We start from the raw sequence: 16,956 nt of genomic DNA on the forward strand, positions 1-16,956 counted from the left end.
AATGGAGTGAAACGAAATGAAAATTCAGGCTGAGTGTCAGGCTAGGTTTACCCCAGACCTGGGGTAAAGTGAGACACCAGAAAACTTTTTTTAAAACAATCATATTTTCACTGCCTTTTGTCTTGAATACATTCTGATCATTTCCATTGCTAAGAAACATCCCAAATGTATGGGAAATGTGTACATTTTACTGATATATCATTTTAGCTCACCTAGAGGGGAGAAAATGTAAAAAGTGTCTCACATTACCCCACTCTCCCCTATATATGCAATGTGTCCCTCTGGAGTAAATGGTCACTTCAGTGTCATCTGGGGACGCCCCCCCAAAAAATCATGAGGGGACCCCCAGGTTGAGAACCACTACACTGTAAAACACCTGTGTGTGTGTGTGTGTGTGTGTGTGTGTGTGTGTGTGTGTGTGTGTGTGTGTGTGTGTGTGTGTGTGTGTGTGTGTGTGTGTGTGTGTGTGTGTGTGTGTGTGTGTGTGTGTGTGTGTGTGTGTGTGTGTGTGTGTGTGTGTGTGTGTGTGTGTGTGTGTGTGTGTGTGTGTGTGTGCTGCCACCTAGTGGCTGCCGGGTATCAGTGCATCCCAGAGAGAAGGAGGAGGAGGAAGGAGGGAGGGAGAGAAAAGACTCTTTTCTCTGGAGAGAGAAAGAAAAAGAGAAACGGATCTGATTGTGAGTGAACAGCTGAAACATCCTGCTGTTCCCTGGATCACTGGATCACCAGTGGATCTCTTTTAGGATCCACCAGGACAATGAATGAATGAATGACTGTTGGATACATTGTAACAGGATCTGAATCACAGCCAGATAAAGACAAAACCAACCCAGGGTGACGTCATCACAGCAGCAACAGGCGGCGGTGGTAAAAGTACTCACGTTTCTTTACTTTAAGTAAAAATATCAATACCACAGTGTTAGAAATACTGTTACAAGTAAAAATATGTTTGTTGTTGTTTTTAATTTACCTGAGTAAAAGTACAGAAGTATTGGCATCAAAATGTACTTAAAGTACCAAAAGTAAAAGTACTCATTTCAATGTCCCATTTCACAAGTTTTCAAATGTATAAAAATCCTTTGAAAATAGCAGATCTACAAGCTCACAACGCGCTGTGAGCTTGTAGATCTGCTATTTTCAAATAGCCAAAATATATAAATAGGTCTGAAGTGGTTAATGTATGTTTTATAACTAGCAACTAAAGTGTTCAAATAATTGTAGTGGAGTAAAAAAGTAAAATATTTGCCACTGAGTAAAAGTGTTGAACATTGGAAATACTCCAGTAAAGTAAAAAGAAAAAAACTCAAAAGTGTACTTAAGTACAGTACTTGAGTAAATATACTTAGTTACTTTCCACCACATGGCAGCTAACAGGTATAGCTGCTTCTACATTCCTGAGCCTTTAGACAAACAACACAGGGTTATATTGTTCCTGGAGGAAGTAGTTTAGTGGCAGTTAAAGCTTCTATACGTAATGTCATTCACTCTGCAGGCTGGAGGAGTTGATCTACAAGCTGCTGGAAGGAGAGAAGTCATCTCTGGATCTAACATCTGTGTGTGTGTGTGTGTGTGTGTGTGTGTGTTCATATGAACCATGATGCGTGGACACAAGAGGCAGGTAGGTCATAGATAATGGCTTTTATATAAGCTTTGTTTTTAATACTGTAGCCTATGTTGTTGACATTATACTGTAGCTCTCACATCACTAGCCTTGGGTCAAGACTATCATATATATTTACTGTACATATTTGTGTTATTGTTTTCTAACCGTTTATATGATGTTTTGCATAGTGTATATCTGTCTGTCATGTTTCGATGAATAGCCATAGTGCTTTCTTGGGTTTAAAATCCTCTTAGAAGATTGAATGAATGAATGAATGAATGAAATCTTTATTTTGAACATGTTAAAATTGGGCAACAAAGTTTAAAAAAAATGCAATATAATAAAAAAGAAATGCAAAACAGCCTCTCAGGCAACAACAAAACTATAATTCATATTCATGTTCAATAAGGAGTAGGATGAAGTATAAAACGTATTTAATCCTACCCCTTTGTTCCGCTTACTTCAGCGTCATATCAATTATTATTATGATTATTCCATCAATCAATATGTATTTGCGGGCGGCTGTGGCTCAGGAGGTAGAGCAGGTCGTCCATTGATCCGTGGGTCGGCGGTTCGAATCCCAACTCCTCCTGTCCACATGTCGAAGTGTCCTTGGGCAAGACACTGAACCCTACATTGCCTCCAATGATTCGGTCGGCGCTAGCTTGCCACCATTGGTGTGAATGTGGGAAAAGTGGGGATGCTGGCGTTGACTGTTCGCCGCTCCACCTCCCAATGCCCCCCCCCCCGTATGAATGAATGAACCATTGTAAAGCGCTTTGAGTAAGTTTGAGTACTTAGAAAAGCGCCATATAAATGCAATTCATTATTATTATTATTATTATTTGATCTATTCTTGACTTTTGCTTTCGTATCAAAGATACAAAAACAAAATTCAGACTAGATAAAATACATCTATGATTATAGTCTGGATCCAAAGCTCCCACATCACATGTTGGATCAATATAAGGACAAGACCTTCGGAAGAGTGGGCACTAGGGAAATGTGGGCACCAAAACGGGAATACTTTGAAGTCTTAGGGTTTGTGTCCACAGAAGGAGGAAGTCATCTGTCTGGCATGTATTACTGGAATGCAACCACATTCAGATGACACCCCCGCAGTATTTGACATGTTTTGAAATGTTTAAAAAAAAAAAATGTTGGCCTATAATAATAACACCAGGTTGAAAGTGAGAGCCAGAGAGAGTCAAGCATGTCTTTGAAAATATGCAAATGTACCATCCTTCACCTCCTCCTCCTCATCCTCATCCTCATCCTCCTCCTCACTCTGACATTTACCAACCATGGAGGCTATTAAGCCTGTGTCTCTTCCAAAACCATTACCTTTCAGAATTCAAATTCAAAAGTAGCTAAAGTAGCAAATCTACAAGCTCGGTTCACTTTTTTTTTTTTTTTTTTACAAATCTTTCAAAAATAGCAGATCTACAAGCTCATAGCGCGGCACTCTGTGCCGCGCTATGAGCTTGTAGATCTGCTATTTTGAATAGCCAAAATAAATCAAAAAATGACACAGACGCATTCCCGGGTCTTAAACGGTTAAAATATGTAAATCTACCATTCAGTCAGTGGTGATACTTTGACATGATGCTATATAGTGACTTAATGACTCAATGTCTCCATTGTTCTGTTGTCTCGTAGCCCAGCATTGAACTCCTGGAAAAGATCGGAGTGGTCAGAGAAGATGGCTTTGACCAGTCCACACTTCCTCCTGTGGTAAGACAGAAAAACAAGCCTCTCTTCTATCTTATCCATGCAGCTGAGTCAGCTAGAATGTCCTGTCTGTCATGTGAGTGGCTGGTTAGTGTGGGGGTTGTGGCATTATGTCTTACTTGAGTAAAAGTATCGATACTGCGATGAAATACTCTGTTACAAGTAAAAGTGCGGAATAAAAAATGTACTTGGGTGAAAAGTACAAAAGTATTGGTATCAAAATGTACTTAAAGTACCAAAAGTAGAATGTACTCATCATGCAGAATGTCCCATTTCACAAGTTTTCAAATGTATAAAAAAAACACTTTTGAAAATAGCCGATCTACAAGCTCACAATGCGACTTATTGTGAGCTTGTAGATCTGCTATTTTCAAATGGCCGAAATGTATATAGGGCTGAAGTGGTTAAAGTATTTTTTGTAACAATCAAAATCTACAAAGTAACTAAAGTTTCAAATAATTGTAGTGGAGTAAAAAGTACAATATTTGCCTCTGAGATGTAGTGGAGTAGAAGTAAAAGTACAGAAAATTGGAAATACTCCAGTAAAGGAAAACAAACCTCAACATTGCACTTAAGTACAGTACTATTAAATGTCCCTAGTTCACTTAAAGGGATAGTTCACCCCAAAAATAACTTATTTTCTATGGATTAGTCACCCCATGGAGACTTGAATTCATGGATATTTTTTAGTTTTTTGTCTCATTCCTAAGACAATAATTTGATGACCAGCGGACCGGTAGGCAGCGGTTCCGGTAGGAGACACAAAGGAGACTCTTTGTGTCTCCTACCGGAACCGCTGCCGGTCATCAAATCATTGTCTTAGGAATTCTTTGAGACACACATACGGGTACTTCGGGGCGTGACCGAATCCGCCATTACTTTTTTCGGGGTGAAACAACACAGCTTTCACCATTGTAATTGCACTAGGGAACGCACACGTTTGTTACATTTTATAGCTTTATTTAGTCATAGCCCAACATACAGTGGTGGAAAGTAACTAAGTAAATGTACTTAAGTACTGTACTTAAGTACAATTTTGAGGTATTTGTACTTACTACTTGAGTATTTCCAATTTCCAATACTTTGACTTCTACTCCACTACATCTCAGAGGCAAATATTGTAATTTTACTCCACTACAATTATTTGAAAACTTTAGTTATTAGTTACTTTTCAGATGTAAATCATGATATTATGAAACATACATTAACCACTTTAGCCCTATTGTATACATAGGCTATTTGAAAATAGCCGATCTACAAGATGCAACGTGTTGTGAACTTGTAGATCTGCTGTTTCCAAATCTTTAGTACTTTTTACTTTTGGTACTTTAAGTACATTTTGATGCCAATACCTTTGTACTTTTACTCAAGTACATTTTGAATTCTGGACTTGTATTCTGGACTTGTAACTGAGTATTTCTATATTGCAGTATTGATACTTTTACTTAAGTAAAGAATTTGAGTACTTTTTCCACCACTGCCAACATATGGTGAAGTATAGTAGTGCGGGTCATTGCAACAACCACCAATCTTTTGAAAAATGAAAACGGGGCCGCCAAATATTCTAAACGTGGGCGGCAGTGGCTCAGGGGGTAGAGTGGCCGGGTTAGAGTGAACTGGAAACCCACAAGGTTCCCAGTTCGATCCCGGGTTTCCCCCCAGAGTTAGTGTGCAAGTGTCCTTGAGCAAGACGCTGAACCCCCTAACTGCTCCCTGGTGTTGTTGTTGTTGTTGTGTGACAGGACATGCCTCTGTCCGATGACTACGTCCTGGTGGCCAAGCTGAGTAGTGCCCAGCAGGAGGACAGCCTCTCACTGAGGAAGCAGAGAGCCTTCATTGAGGAACTGAAAGCAAAGAACCTGAAAGTCACAGTAAGTTCCCAACGTCACGTCGGCAACATTCATTTCTCTAAGTCCTGGGAAGCTTTTGCAACAAAAGACACTTTGAACCATTCACATGTTTTGAACATGTTTAACCCATTAAGACCTGGGACGCATCTGTTTTCATTTTTAGATGTCTTTGGCTTTTCAAAAATAGCAGATCTACAAGCTCACAGAGTGCCGCAATATGAGCTTGTAGATCTGCTATTATTTTTTAAATCATGTATTTTTTTTGGCAAATCTTATATATTTTTTTTAAAGCAAACATTTTTAACTCAAATCTTTGCTTTGGATTGTACAATTGTCTTCTAAATCCAACAAAAATTCTAAGAAAAAAATTGTCGCTATAATATCAGTGGTTTTCATGTCAAGGACCACAAAAAGATGTATTTGGCCACGGACCCCCATCTGAAAATATGTTCCAGGGACCCCCAGAAGCAAAGATTTGAGTAAAAACAATTATTAAAAAAAGAAAAATGTATTCAAAGATAACACCAGGTTGAAAAGTGAGAGCCAGAGAGAGCCAAGCATGTTTTTGATAGCATCCTTCACCTCCTCCTCCTCCTCCTCCTCCTCCTCACTCTGACATTTAACCAGCCAAGAGGACGTAGACAGGGAACGCAGCTGTGTCATTTTTAGATTTATGTGGCTATCCAAAAACAGCAGATATACAAACTGGAGATTGTATATCTGCTATTTTAGAAAAATCGTGAAAATGTGTGCAAATCTTTGAATATATAAGATTTTTTACTCAAATCTTTGCTTCTGGGGGGATTCCACAAATGTCTTCTAAATCCTAACAGTTTTTTGAAAAAAAACCTATGTTGCTATAATCAGTGGTTCTTTTTTTTCATGTCAAGGACCCCCCCAAAATGGTATTGTATTTGGCCGTTTTCACGATTTTTCAAATATAGCAGATCTACAAGCTCATAGCGCGGCACTCGGTGCCGCGCTATGAGCTTGTAGATCTGCTATTTTTGTATATCTGTTAAGGCAGAGAGCTTTCATTCATGTACAGCACTTTGTTCGGCCTTTGGTTGTTTTTAAATGTCCTTTATAAATAAATTTGAATTGACTTGACTTTGTCGAGCGTCGATATGAACACAATTGGCCCGTGTTCAGAGGGGGGGGGGGGGGGGTCACTGTACGTACACCTGTCAGCGGGGAGTGTTGGGCGGGAGGAGTAGGACGAAGGCTCTACGTCCGCCCGGTGGGGGCTCCTCACTGGACAGTAGGATACGACAGCAGTGACAACACAGAGATGTGTGTGGAGGAGGAATTAATTGGCAAATTGTCAAACGACTACATTGGGGAGAAAAGGGTGAAGCAAGGTGTCGTTCATTATGTTCTTAAAGCACTTTTACGTACGATTTAATAACTTCTGTTTCTTTTTTCCCCCGTAGAAAATCATAGACGACAAGAATGACATCGTTTTCTATGGGATTCAAGCACCCAAGAAGCTCTTTGAGAAGTACAGGTACCTGCTGAAGGTGTCTGACGCCTGTAACTGGAGCTGTGAGCAGAACATCGTCCCTCTGAGCACCAGGTAAATGCACAACACCGTCCCTCTGAGCACCAGGTAAACACAACGATGATGATCAGTGTCACTTTATTCTGACTGATGTCCGGTCCTGTTATCTAGAGATGGTACGATCTGGTCCTGTTATCTAGAGATGGTACGATCTGGTCCTGTTATCTAGAGATGGTACGATCTGGTCCTGTTATCTAGAGATGGTACGATCTGGTCCTGTTATCTAGAGATGGTACGTTCTGGTCCTGTTATCTAGAGATGGTACGATCAGGTCCTGTTATCTAGAGATGGTACGATCTGGTCCTGTTATCTAGAGATGGTACGATCAGGTCCTGTTATCTAGAGATGGTACGATCTGGTCCTGTTATCTAGAGATGGTACGATCTGGTCCTGTTATCTAGAGATGGTACGATCTGGTCCTGTTATCTAGAGATGGTACGATCTGGTACTGTTATCTAGAGATGGTACGTTCTGGTCCTGTTATCTAGAGATGGTACGATCTGGTCCTGTTATCTAGAGATGGTACGATCTGGTCCTGTTATCTAGAGATGGTACGTTCTGGTCCTGTTATCTAGAGATGGTACGATCTGGTCCTGTTATCTAGAGCAAGGTATATAAAAAGAAGGTACGGCCATCTACGTCATTTTGCAGTTCTGCAGCCAAACTGCAGCCGTGGAATACATTGGAGCCAATGAGAGCCATAGACCATATTCACACGCCGGCCATATTGCCATTAAGTCAATGAAATGCCACCCCAGTTGCCACAGCAACGCAATGTTAAATTCCAAAATGGCCGCCGTGTGAATATGGACTATGGTGGACCAGCTTAGTACAAACACTATTTCTGAACGACGGAGACCTTTGTAAAGCACTCGGCCCAGGAAAATAAAAGAAGACATATTATCACACATTGTTTTCTGCTGTGTTGCTTTTCGATGTGTACACTGTATACGTATCTAAAGAGCACAAAGTTCCTCTATTGCATTTTTTTTTTTTTTTGCATGATTTGACTGAGAGATTGGCAGTCGATTCAGACGAAATCTAAAAAGTCAAGTTACTGTAAATTTGTTTAAAAAAATACAAAAAAGATTTTGTACAAAAAAGATTTTGTACTCTTTTCAACTGTATCTTTTGATTCCCCCAAAACGACCTGGAAAGGGTACTTTAAATGGTAAATGGTAAATGGTGCATTTATATGGCTCTTTTATCCAAAGGGCTTTACATAGATTGAGCGTTACATTCACACATTCACACACACATTCATACACTGATGGAGGAATAAACCATGCAAGGCACCAACCTGCTCATCGGGAGCAATTAGGGGTTCAGCGTCTTGCTCAAGGACACTTCCACACTAACTCTGGGGGAGCCCGGGATCGAACTGGTCTGGTCTGCTAGAGCAGGGGTGATGCAACTTTGATGATGTAGAGGGACACTATATTTCCACACTCACTCCAGAGGGCCACGTTGCATATACTGTCGGGCAGACACCTCTTATCTCCGTATTTTAACCTTTTTCGTAAATTAATGCCGTACTTCGCCATTCTATGTCACACAAGAGTAGCAAAAATAGCCGATCTACAAGCTCAAAACGACACGTTTTGAGCTTGTAGATCGGCTCTTTTTGCATTTTTTTTATTAGAATCCTGTTTTTTTTTTGCTATTTTTAATTGTAATCCTGAATAGTAACATTTTTATTTAATTTCAAATGCATTTATTTATACGTATGTTACCTTTATGAACTTGAATACAAATACATTGGACATAAAAAAGACAATATCATTTAATACTAGTCATTAAGCTACTAATATAGACTGAAGTCATTAAAGCGGGTCATGTTTGTATGTTTGGAATCATAACAGCTGAAATCAATAATATATCAGTATTCTGATATTAACCTGCGGGCCGCATTAAGTGAAGGTGGGGGGCCGCATGTGGCCCCCGGGCCGCCTGTTGCCCATGTATGTGCTAGAGGTTGGCACACTGGCACACCCCAGCTTAGAGGCTGGCATACGTACACACAGATACTAATTTCTTTAGTCAGTATCGGAGGCATTTCCGATACTGTCATACTGTCATACTGTCATACTACTGTCATCATTATTGGCTAAGAAAACACACAGGACATTCCTGACTGAGTGTTTATTTAACCATTTAAAGTCAATTTTAGTCCATTTGTACACTCAGAGTTAAATGAACTCACTGAGGACTTCACTGTGTAAAGCTGTCATTAATCTTTGTTCTAATAGCCTACAGGTGATGTGTTGTAGCACCTGTTGATAGATTAAAGCAGTAAAAAGTGAAGACAGGTATACATTTAATCCACTGGAGTGTCATAACGTTTGTTTTTACTGTATGACTGGTCTAACTGGATCTGTTAGACTCATCATCATATCAGCTGCCTGTATGAGTCAATCATTCAGTGGTGTAAAAAGTAGTATTTGTTTTACTTAAGTAAAAGTATCAAATACTCCAATGTAGAAATACTCTGTTACAAGTAAAAGTCCGGAATTCAAAATTGACTTGAGTAAAAGTACAAAAGTATTGTTGGTATCAAAATGTACTTAAAAGTACCAAAAGTAGAAAGTACTCTTTATAAAGAAAAATCTTTTGAAAATAGCAGATCTACAAGCTCACAATGCGTTGCATCGCGACGCATTGTGATCTTGTAGATCTGCTGTTTTCAAATGGCCAAAATGTATATAGGGCTGAAGTGGTTAATATGTCTTGTAATCAAAATCAAAATCTTCAAAGTAACTAGTGACTAAAGTTTTCAAGTAATTGTAGTGGAGTAAAAAGTACAATATTTGTCTCTGAGATGTAGTGGAGTAGAAGTAAAAGTACTGAGAATTGGAAATACTCCAGTAAAGTAAAAATACCAAAAATGTTTACTTAAGTACAGTACTTAGTTACTTTCAACATCTGCTTTTATTTTCATTTCATTTTCATCAGAGTCATGTCAGCTGTCTGTATGAGTCAATCATCTTTTACTTTCATTTCCCTGTCGGTTGTTCTGGGGGATTTTTATGGTGATGGATCAAATCTTTATGCCGTCAGCGTGTTCTCTAAACACAACACTCGTAAAAGGAATGTCCTTTTGTTAACCACATCCATCGCGCCGTCTCTATTTTAGGCATGTTAATATTTTCAAAGGCTTTAAAATGTTTTCATATCTTTCAAAAATAGCCAATCTATAAGGTCACACAATGTGTCACCATGCAACACGTAATGAGCTTATAGGTCAGCTATTTTTTCCATATTTGTCGTTGATATGAATATATAGGCATTAATATGAATTAATATGTTCAGAATGCTCTTTCAGTGTGAGACGTGCTTCTAAATCTGAAGGAAATATCTGTACAGATTATGTAAAAATACACAAGTCTGCTTTCTAAACGTAATTTAGGACGGAACAGATCTGCTGAATACTAATAATAATAATAATAATAATAATAATAATAATGTAACCAAGAGGCTTCGGGTACATAATAGACGGACCAAAGATGTATAATTAAAATATATAATCTTTATTGGATATTGCAGTATAAAAATAGATTGTCTTTATTACAAATACAGTTATCACAAGTTATCACAACTTAACTAGTAAAAGAGACAGACTGAACTTCATATGAATGCTCACCCTAACCAACTGAACCCCTATCATGAAGTAGCTCTGTGCGCCAACGCAGTGACCACCTGATGATCACCACCTGTTATGACATGGAAGTGGAACATAATGAATATCAGAGCATAATAGCAGCAATTCATGAACCCCTATTATATGACCAAAGTGCATAGCCTACTGTATGTGTATATGAGCCAAAGACTCACCGCAGACACCAGACTGTTCGCCCCTAGTCTTTGGACACAGACGTGAGTCCCCACACAAAATGCTGACTGTTGCACACTGCAAAAGAAACACATTTATAGTCACCATTGAGCTACCCTTAGCTTCACCATATATATCATAAAATGCCAACAAGTACATACAGTAATAGAACAATGCAATAGAATGCACAGTAATAAAACGAACGAGAGAGAGCTAGACTTACATTTTAAATGTAACTCGTCCGCACCCCACGCTACCCACCGGCCACAATAATCATGATGATGATGATGATGATGATGATGATAATGATAATATTGACAGAGTAATGTCATGTTTGTTTCAGGATACGGATCGTTCACTTCATCCTCCATCACACCATCATCAGGACAGCAGGTGAGATGAACGTGTTTTAATTCATGCAGTTTATTAGAATGAATTACAGTTTAATAATAATAATAATGAATTGCATTTATATGGCGCTTTTCTAAGTACTCAAACTTACTCAAAGCGCTTTACAATGGTTCATTCATTCATACAGGGGGGGGGCATTGGGAGGTGGAGCCTCAAGTTTAGTTATGCTCTGTGATCTGTGACTGACACCTGTCAAATTCAATCAACCAGGCCATGATGAGGACCTCCGGGAACTCATGAAGAAGAAGGTGTTTGAAGCAAAGTTCTGCTTACATGAGGTGAGTTCTACCGTGTGTGTGTGTGTGTGTCTGTCTGTCTGTCTGTCTGTCTGTCTGTCTGTCTGTCTGTCTGTCTGTCTGTCTGTCTGTCTGTCTGTCTGTCTGTCTGTCTGTCTGTCTGCCTGCCTGCCTGCCTGCCTGCCTGCCTGTTAGTTATTATGATTAGACATTTAGAAGTTAGGTTTAGGTGTTTAAATGTTTTCCCTATGAAATACTTTGATGTGCAGCAATGTCACTCCAGGGTTTAAACCAGAGAATAGAATCCTGCTGCGTACGAAGCTCACAGCTCACAAACCACAGAGAATACCTGCTATTGTTACCTGTTGTGTTTGTATTTATTGACACACCCACACTAACGATGTGTTTGTATTGACACGCCCACACTGACGATACCACACAATGATGAGTGAGGCTCTCACTCTCTCTCTGTGAAGTGTTGTTCTAACATTATTATCATTGTGATGCCAAACCTACCAGAACTAATAATAACCTGTTTACACTACATGCACTCATCATGATGTGTATGTGTACTGTATGCGCGTGTGTGTGTGTGTGCGTGCGTGCGTGCGTGCGAGTGTGTGCGTGTGTGCGTGTGCGTGTGTGTGTGTGTGTGTGTGTGTGTGTGTGTTTGAATGTTGTCTAGTGCAGGGGTTCCCAAAGTCGGGGTCGCGACCCAACTTGGGGTCGTGGGAGACTGACGGTGGGGTCGCGAAATTATTTTGGGTCATAAAAAAAAACATTAAAAAAAAACTTTTTTTTTTTTTGTTTTTTTTTTATTCAACAGAATGGATGAAATACAACCTAAAATGATTACAAATAGTACATTTTACCAGTTTAATACATTTCAAATGCGCACCGAACGTGCACCGAACGTTATTTTAGGGTCGCAGGCTGAAAAGTTTGGGAACCCATGGTCTAGTGCAGCTGCGAGGGTATTGCAAGTTGGGAAAACACTAAGATTTCAATGATAATATGAAATTGATATAAAAAAACTAGCAGATCTACAAGCACCGAGCGCCGCGCTATGAGCTTGTAGATCTGCTATTTTTGAATAGCCAAAGAAATCAAAAAATGACACAGATGCGTTCCTGGTCTTAATGGGTTAAGTCAGATGGGTGGGCCACGAACACTTTCAATATTTTCCAGTGGGCCCACTGGGCCCTGATCCAGAAAAGGTTGAGAGCCACTGGTCTAGTGCTCCTCTATAAGCCACATGTATACATCGTAGTACAACAGTGTTGTCAAACACAACGCTACAGTATACGGTGGCTGAGCTGCTGTTCTCTGTTTGTGTTCCAGAAGAAGAAGCAGAAAGAGTTAAAGGACAGCTGGGCGCGCTGGACCGCCATCCTACAGGGTCAGCCCATCAGCGCTGTCAGGTTAATACACACACACACACACACACACACACACACACACACACACACACACACACACACACACACACACACACACACACACACACACACACACACACACACACACACACACACACACACACACACACACACACACACACACACACACACACACACACACACACACACACACACACACACACACACACACACACACACACACACACACACACACACACACACACACCACGCACGCACGCACGCACACACACTGTTCATTATGCCCCCTCTGCTCCTATGTTCTGACTGCTGTGTGTGTGTGTGTGTGTGCGCGTGTGTGTGTGCATCATAGGAGCTACTTTGGAGAGAAGGTAGCTCTGTATTACCTGTGGTTAGGATGGTACACCTACCTGCTCATCCCAGCTGCTCTCATCGGGGTCGTAGTCTTCCTGTACGGCCTGGCCTTCTTCAACACCTCCCCCCTCATGTGAGTTGTGTGGTTCTCAAAGTGGGGTCCGGGGACCCCCAGGGGTCCTTGGAGGGATACCAGGGGGTCCCCAGCAAAATGTGTTAATATAATGTCACAATCATTTTAACCACTTTAACCATATTTTATTATTATATATATTATTTTTTTTTTATTTTTGAAAGATTTTGAAAACTTGTGCAAATCTTTGAATATATATATATTTTTAAGGCGAATATTTTTAACTCAAATCTTTGCTTTTGGGGGGGTCCCTGGAACAAAATATTTTGAGATGTCCGTGGGCAAATACATATAATTGTGGGGGTCCTTGACATGAAAAAGTTTGAGAACCACTGAGTTAGATTTATAAAAAGCTACTGATATAGTCATCTAGATCCTTGGTTCTCAAAGTGGGGTCCGGGGACCCCCAGGGGTCCTTGAGGGAGTTCCATGGGGTCCCCAGCTAAATGATGGACCTTTATGGGTCTGTAACTCTGAGAGTGTACACATGGAACCAAATGGACCCGTTAAGGTTAAATTAACATTGATTTTACAATATACATTGGGGTCCCAGAGATAGAAATGCCATTAAATGGGGGTCCGTAGCCTAATGCATGTCAAACGGGGGGTCCTTGAAATTAAAATGGTTGAGAATCACTGCTAGAGCCGTAAAAATCTTCTCTTATGGGGGTCCCTGAGGCATATCTTTTCAAATGGCGGTCCGTGGGCTAATAAGTGTCAATTTTGGGGTCCTTGACATGAAAAAGTTTGAGAACCACTGCTCTAGATGTGGGCTTAGTTTATGTACATATCTGAAGTTACTTATGTGTTATTGCCCTGAGTTTAAGTCTCACATTTATACTCTTGGACGATGGCATATAAAATAAGCTTTACACGTACTGTACAATAAGTGAACTGTTATGATGACTGTCTTCTTGTAGAAAGGAGGTGTGTGAAGCTACGACGGTCATGTGTCCTCTCTGCGACAAAAGATGCAAAGTATGGCAGCTGTCTGACACCTGTACATACGCTAAGGTAGAATTTTATTTAACTTTATTATGACACCTACGTATGCTAAGGTACAATTCAGTTCATTTTTATTATTGCACCTGTACATACTGTATGGTGAGGTACAACTTAATTCACCTGTACATATGCTAAGGTAAAGTACAAGTCAATTGAACGTTTGTATTACGCACGCACGCACGCACGCACGCACGCACGCACGCACGCACGCACGCACGCACGCACGCACGCACGCACGCACGCACGCACGCACGCACGCACGCACGCACGCACGCGCGCACGCACGCACGCACAACAGTAAAGAGCTGTTGTGTGTGTGTGTGTGTGTGTGTGTGTGTGTGTGTGTGTGTGTGTGTGTGTGTGTGTCAGTATATTGCATACACTTTACATCATCACCACATAAATCATAACATCATATCTGACTTTTCCCCCACATGATGAAGAATGCAGCGACACAGAAAACCAGACAAGCAACTGACTTACCGTAGTTTATTAGTGCTCACTGGTGTTTTATATCTGTACAGGTGATTGATTGATTGATTGATTGATTGATTGATTGATTGATTGATGTGTACAGGTGAACCTTCTGTTTGACAACAATGGGACAGTGCTGTTTGCTATGTTCATGGCAATATGGGGTGAGTCTTATTTATGTTATCTTCAGTAAATGTATGCATAGGTATGAATATGTATGTGCATATTCAAGGATTTTTGCCCGCATTTTTCTGTAGGGTCTATTTATTGACCCATGGTTCTGGGATAGTAAACAGTCTCTCTCCTGTGTTCTGTTCTCTCCTCACAGCCACTCTGTTCCTTGGAAGAGACACAGAGCTTCATACTTGTGTGAATGGAAGATTTCTGACTGGTCTGAGGAAGAGGTACAGTATGTTACACAAACACCTCTGTTAGGGGGCGATCACACCGAGAAACAAGTCATCACCACAACCATTGTTTTCCTGTGGTACGGCGTGCCTCGCGTGCGCTATACTCTCATCGTGTTTTTCTAGTGGTTTTTAGACACACGTAAGTGTCTAAAAAACACCAACCCATCTCCCATGGGAGATGGATTGCCACGCCTACCATCAGGTCCCAGTAATAGCACATGACGTGCGGCACCCAAGCCGTGCTACTCATACACTGAGCTGTGGCGGTGCCCGGGATCAAACCCATGACCTTCTGGTCATGATGGGTTCTACCAACTGAGCTACCCAGACACTCTTTCTTTAGACACACACAGTAAAAAAAATTGTCAATTTGTCAGAGCCCACCGCGCCTTCCTGTTTCGATGCCGGTAGATGTGTGATAGGACATGGTGGCACGATGACAAACATGCTGACAAAAGTTTGATCTGCTTGAATCTATGTTCTACCTGCGATTCATTATTTGATCACCCGGTTACTACGGAGGTGAGCTTCACAGGTGTTGTTTTACCTGATGCACTGTGTCGCCCAAAGTGCAACACGCATTGCGACGCATTGATAGCTTAGAGATCTGTTCTGGTCGGACAAGCGACACCGTTGTGCGACGGACTATGAATGAAGCTTAATGGTTTGTGGTTGACTGTAATTAAAATATGATGTGAAGCAGTGTTCATTTTGACAGCAAATTCTGATTTAGTCTTAGCCTTAGTCTTTAGAATAACACGTCATTTAGTTTTAGTCCCATTTTAGTCTTCTGAAATGGTTTAGTCTTAGTCTAGTCTTAGTCGACTAAATATCAAAACCTTAGTCTTTTCGTCTTAGTCTTAGTCAACAAAATGAACACTGATGTAAAGTACTGTATATGTTTTATTTCCACTCATGTGATCGTAGGAGGAGCTGATCCTGGACATCGTGAACGATGCCAACTGTTCTCCCAGACAGTACAAACACTCGTACCTACGCAGCACGCTGGTCCTCATCTGTGTCACTCTGATGGTGAGACAGAATACTGATCATTATGTATTAACCCATTCAATCCGGGAACGCAGCTGTGTCATTTTAGATTTTAGCTATAGCCATTATTTCATACTTTGGGCTATTCAAAGCCTTTCCAACATTTTAAAATGTCTTCAAAACACACACACTTTTTGCTATTACACCTACAGCTTCTGTCCAAAACTTACACACACATCTTCGGAACACATTATCTTTAAAGTCATGTGATAAAGATGTGTCACACATCACATTTTTCATATTCCATTCTCATTGGCTATGATTGACTTCCACAATTTGCGGGCTCCCTGGGTAAAGCCAACCCTAGCAGAGATCTGCACTCTGCAGAGCACACTTTTTATTTAAGTATTTACAAATATAGTCTAAATCATTGCTATCTATTAATTAAGTGTGTGTGTGTGTGTGTGTGTGTGTGTGTGTGTGTGTGTGTGTGTGTGTGTGTGTGTGTGTGTGTGTGTGTGTGTGTGTGTGTGTGTGTGTGTGTGTGTGTGTGTGTGTGTGTGTGTGTGTGTGTGTGTGTGTGTGTGTGTGTGTGTGTGTGTGTGTGTGTGTGTGTGTGTGTGTGTGTGTGTGTGTGTGTGTGCGTGCGTGCGTGCGTAATGTGTATCGTTGTCCTTCCAGGCGTTTGGACCGGTGTGTTGGAGGCTATCGGTGTGCTAGCGGTCATCGCTAACGGCCTGGTCATCGGCGTGTCCTCTCAGGGACGCTGGAAGTCATTTATGCCAGGGGGGGCTGGGCTTGGCGGGGGATTTTTTTTCACATGTGTCCCGCGATTTCTTTCACATTTTTCACCTTTTTTCACCTTTTTCAACAAATATTTTATTCCCCAAAGTTAAATACATCATTGTTTTAATATATAAGTGTGTATATAGACTTTTAAAATGATATATATTTGTTTAATAATAAAAA

The 16,956-nt window shown here is 40.7% G+C and overlaps 2 protein-coding genes across 5 annotated transcripts in view; both read left to right on the plus strand.

The window, feature by feature from the left end:
• The first annotated feature begins 770 nt into the window (after window positions 1–770).
• Window positions 771–16,956, plus strand: part of LOC308091342 (anoctamin-9-like) — a 112,880-nt gene continuing 96,694 nt past the window's right edge. For 3 of the 4 annotated variants that reach the window (XR_013933699.1, XM_080436884.1, XM_080436885.1), the window contains exons 1-9: window positions 1,298–1,618; window positions 3,263–3,337; window positions 5,077–5,205; window positions 6,618–6,760; window positions 10,918–10,967; window positions 11,196–11,263; window positions 12,563–12,642; window positions 12,974–13,108; window positions 14,029–14,122. Coding sequence is in view for 3 of the 4 variants with exons in the window: in XM_080436884.1 (XP_080293010.1) it covers window positions 1,595–1,618; window positions 3,263–3,337; window positions 5,077–5,205; window positions 6,618–6,760; window positions 10,918–10,967; window positions 11,196–11,263; window positions 12,563–12,642; window positions 12,974–13,108; window positions 14,029–14,122 (798 nt within the window). In the remaining variant the exon portion in view is untranslated. Of the gene's footprint in view, window positions 874–1,297; window positions 1,619–3,262; window positions 3,338–5,076; window positions 5,206–6,617; window positions 6,761–10,917; window positions 10,968–11,195; window positions 11,264–12,562; window positions 12,643–12,973; window positions 13,109–14,028; window positions 14,123–16,956 lie in introns of those variants that run through there. The other variant, XM_080436883.1, reaches the window with a different exon arrangement.
• The window catches only part of LOC308091598 (anoctamin-9-like), a gene marked incomplete at its 5' end in the record, with an annotated part of 3,869 nt that continues 1,659 nt past the window's right edge, over window positions 14,747–16,956 (plus strand). The window contains 4 exons of the mRNA XM_080437260.1: window positions 14,747–14,751; window positions 14,916–14,991; window positions 15,925–16,015; window positions 16,669–16,736. Coding sequence (XP_080293386.1) covers window positions 14,747–14,751; window positions 14,916–14,991; window positions 15,925–16,015; window positions 16,669–16,736 — 240 coding nt within the window. The remainder of the gene's footprint in view (window positions 14,752–14,915; window positions 14,992–15,924; window positions 16,016–16,668; window positions 16,737–16,956) is intronic.

Source organism: Gymnoscopelus braueri, assembly GCF_963280865.1.
Source record: "Gymnoscopelus braueri genome assembly, chromosome: 9".
Classification (NCBI taxonomy): Eukaryota; Metazoa; Chordata; class Actinopteri; order Myctophiformes; family Myctophidae; genus Gymnoscopelus; species Gymnoscopelus braueri.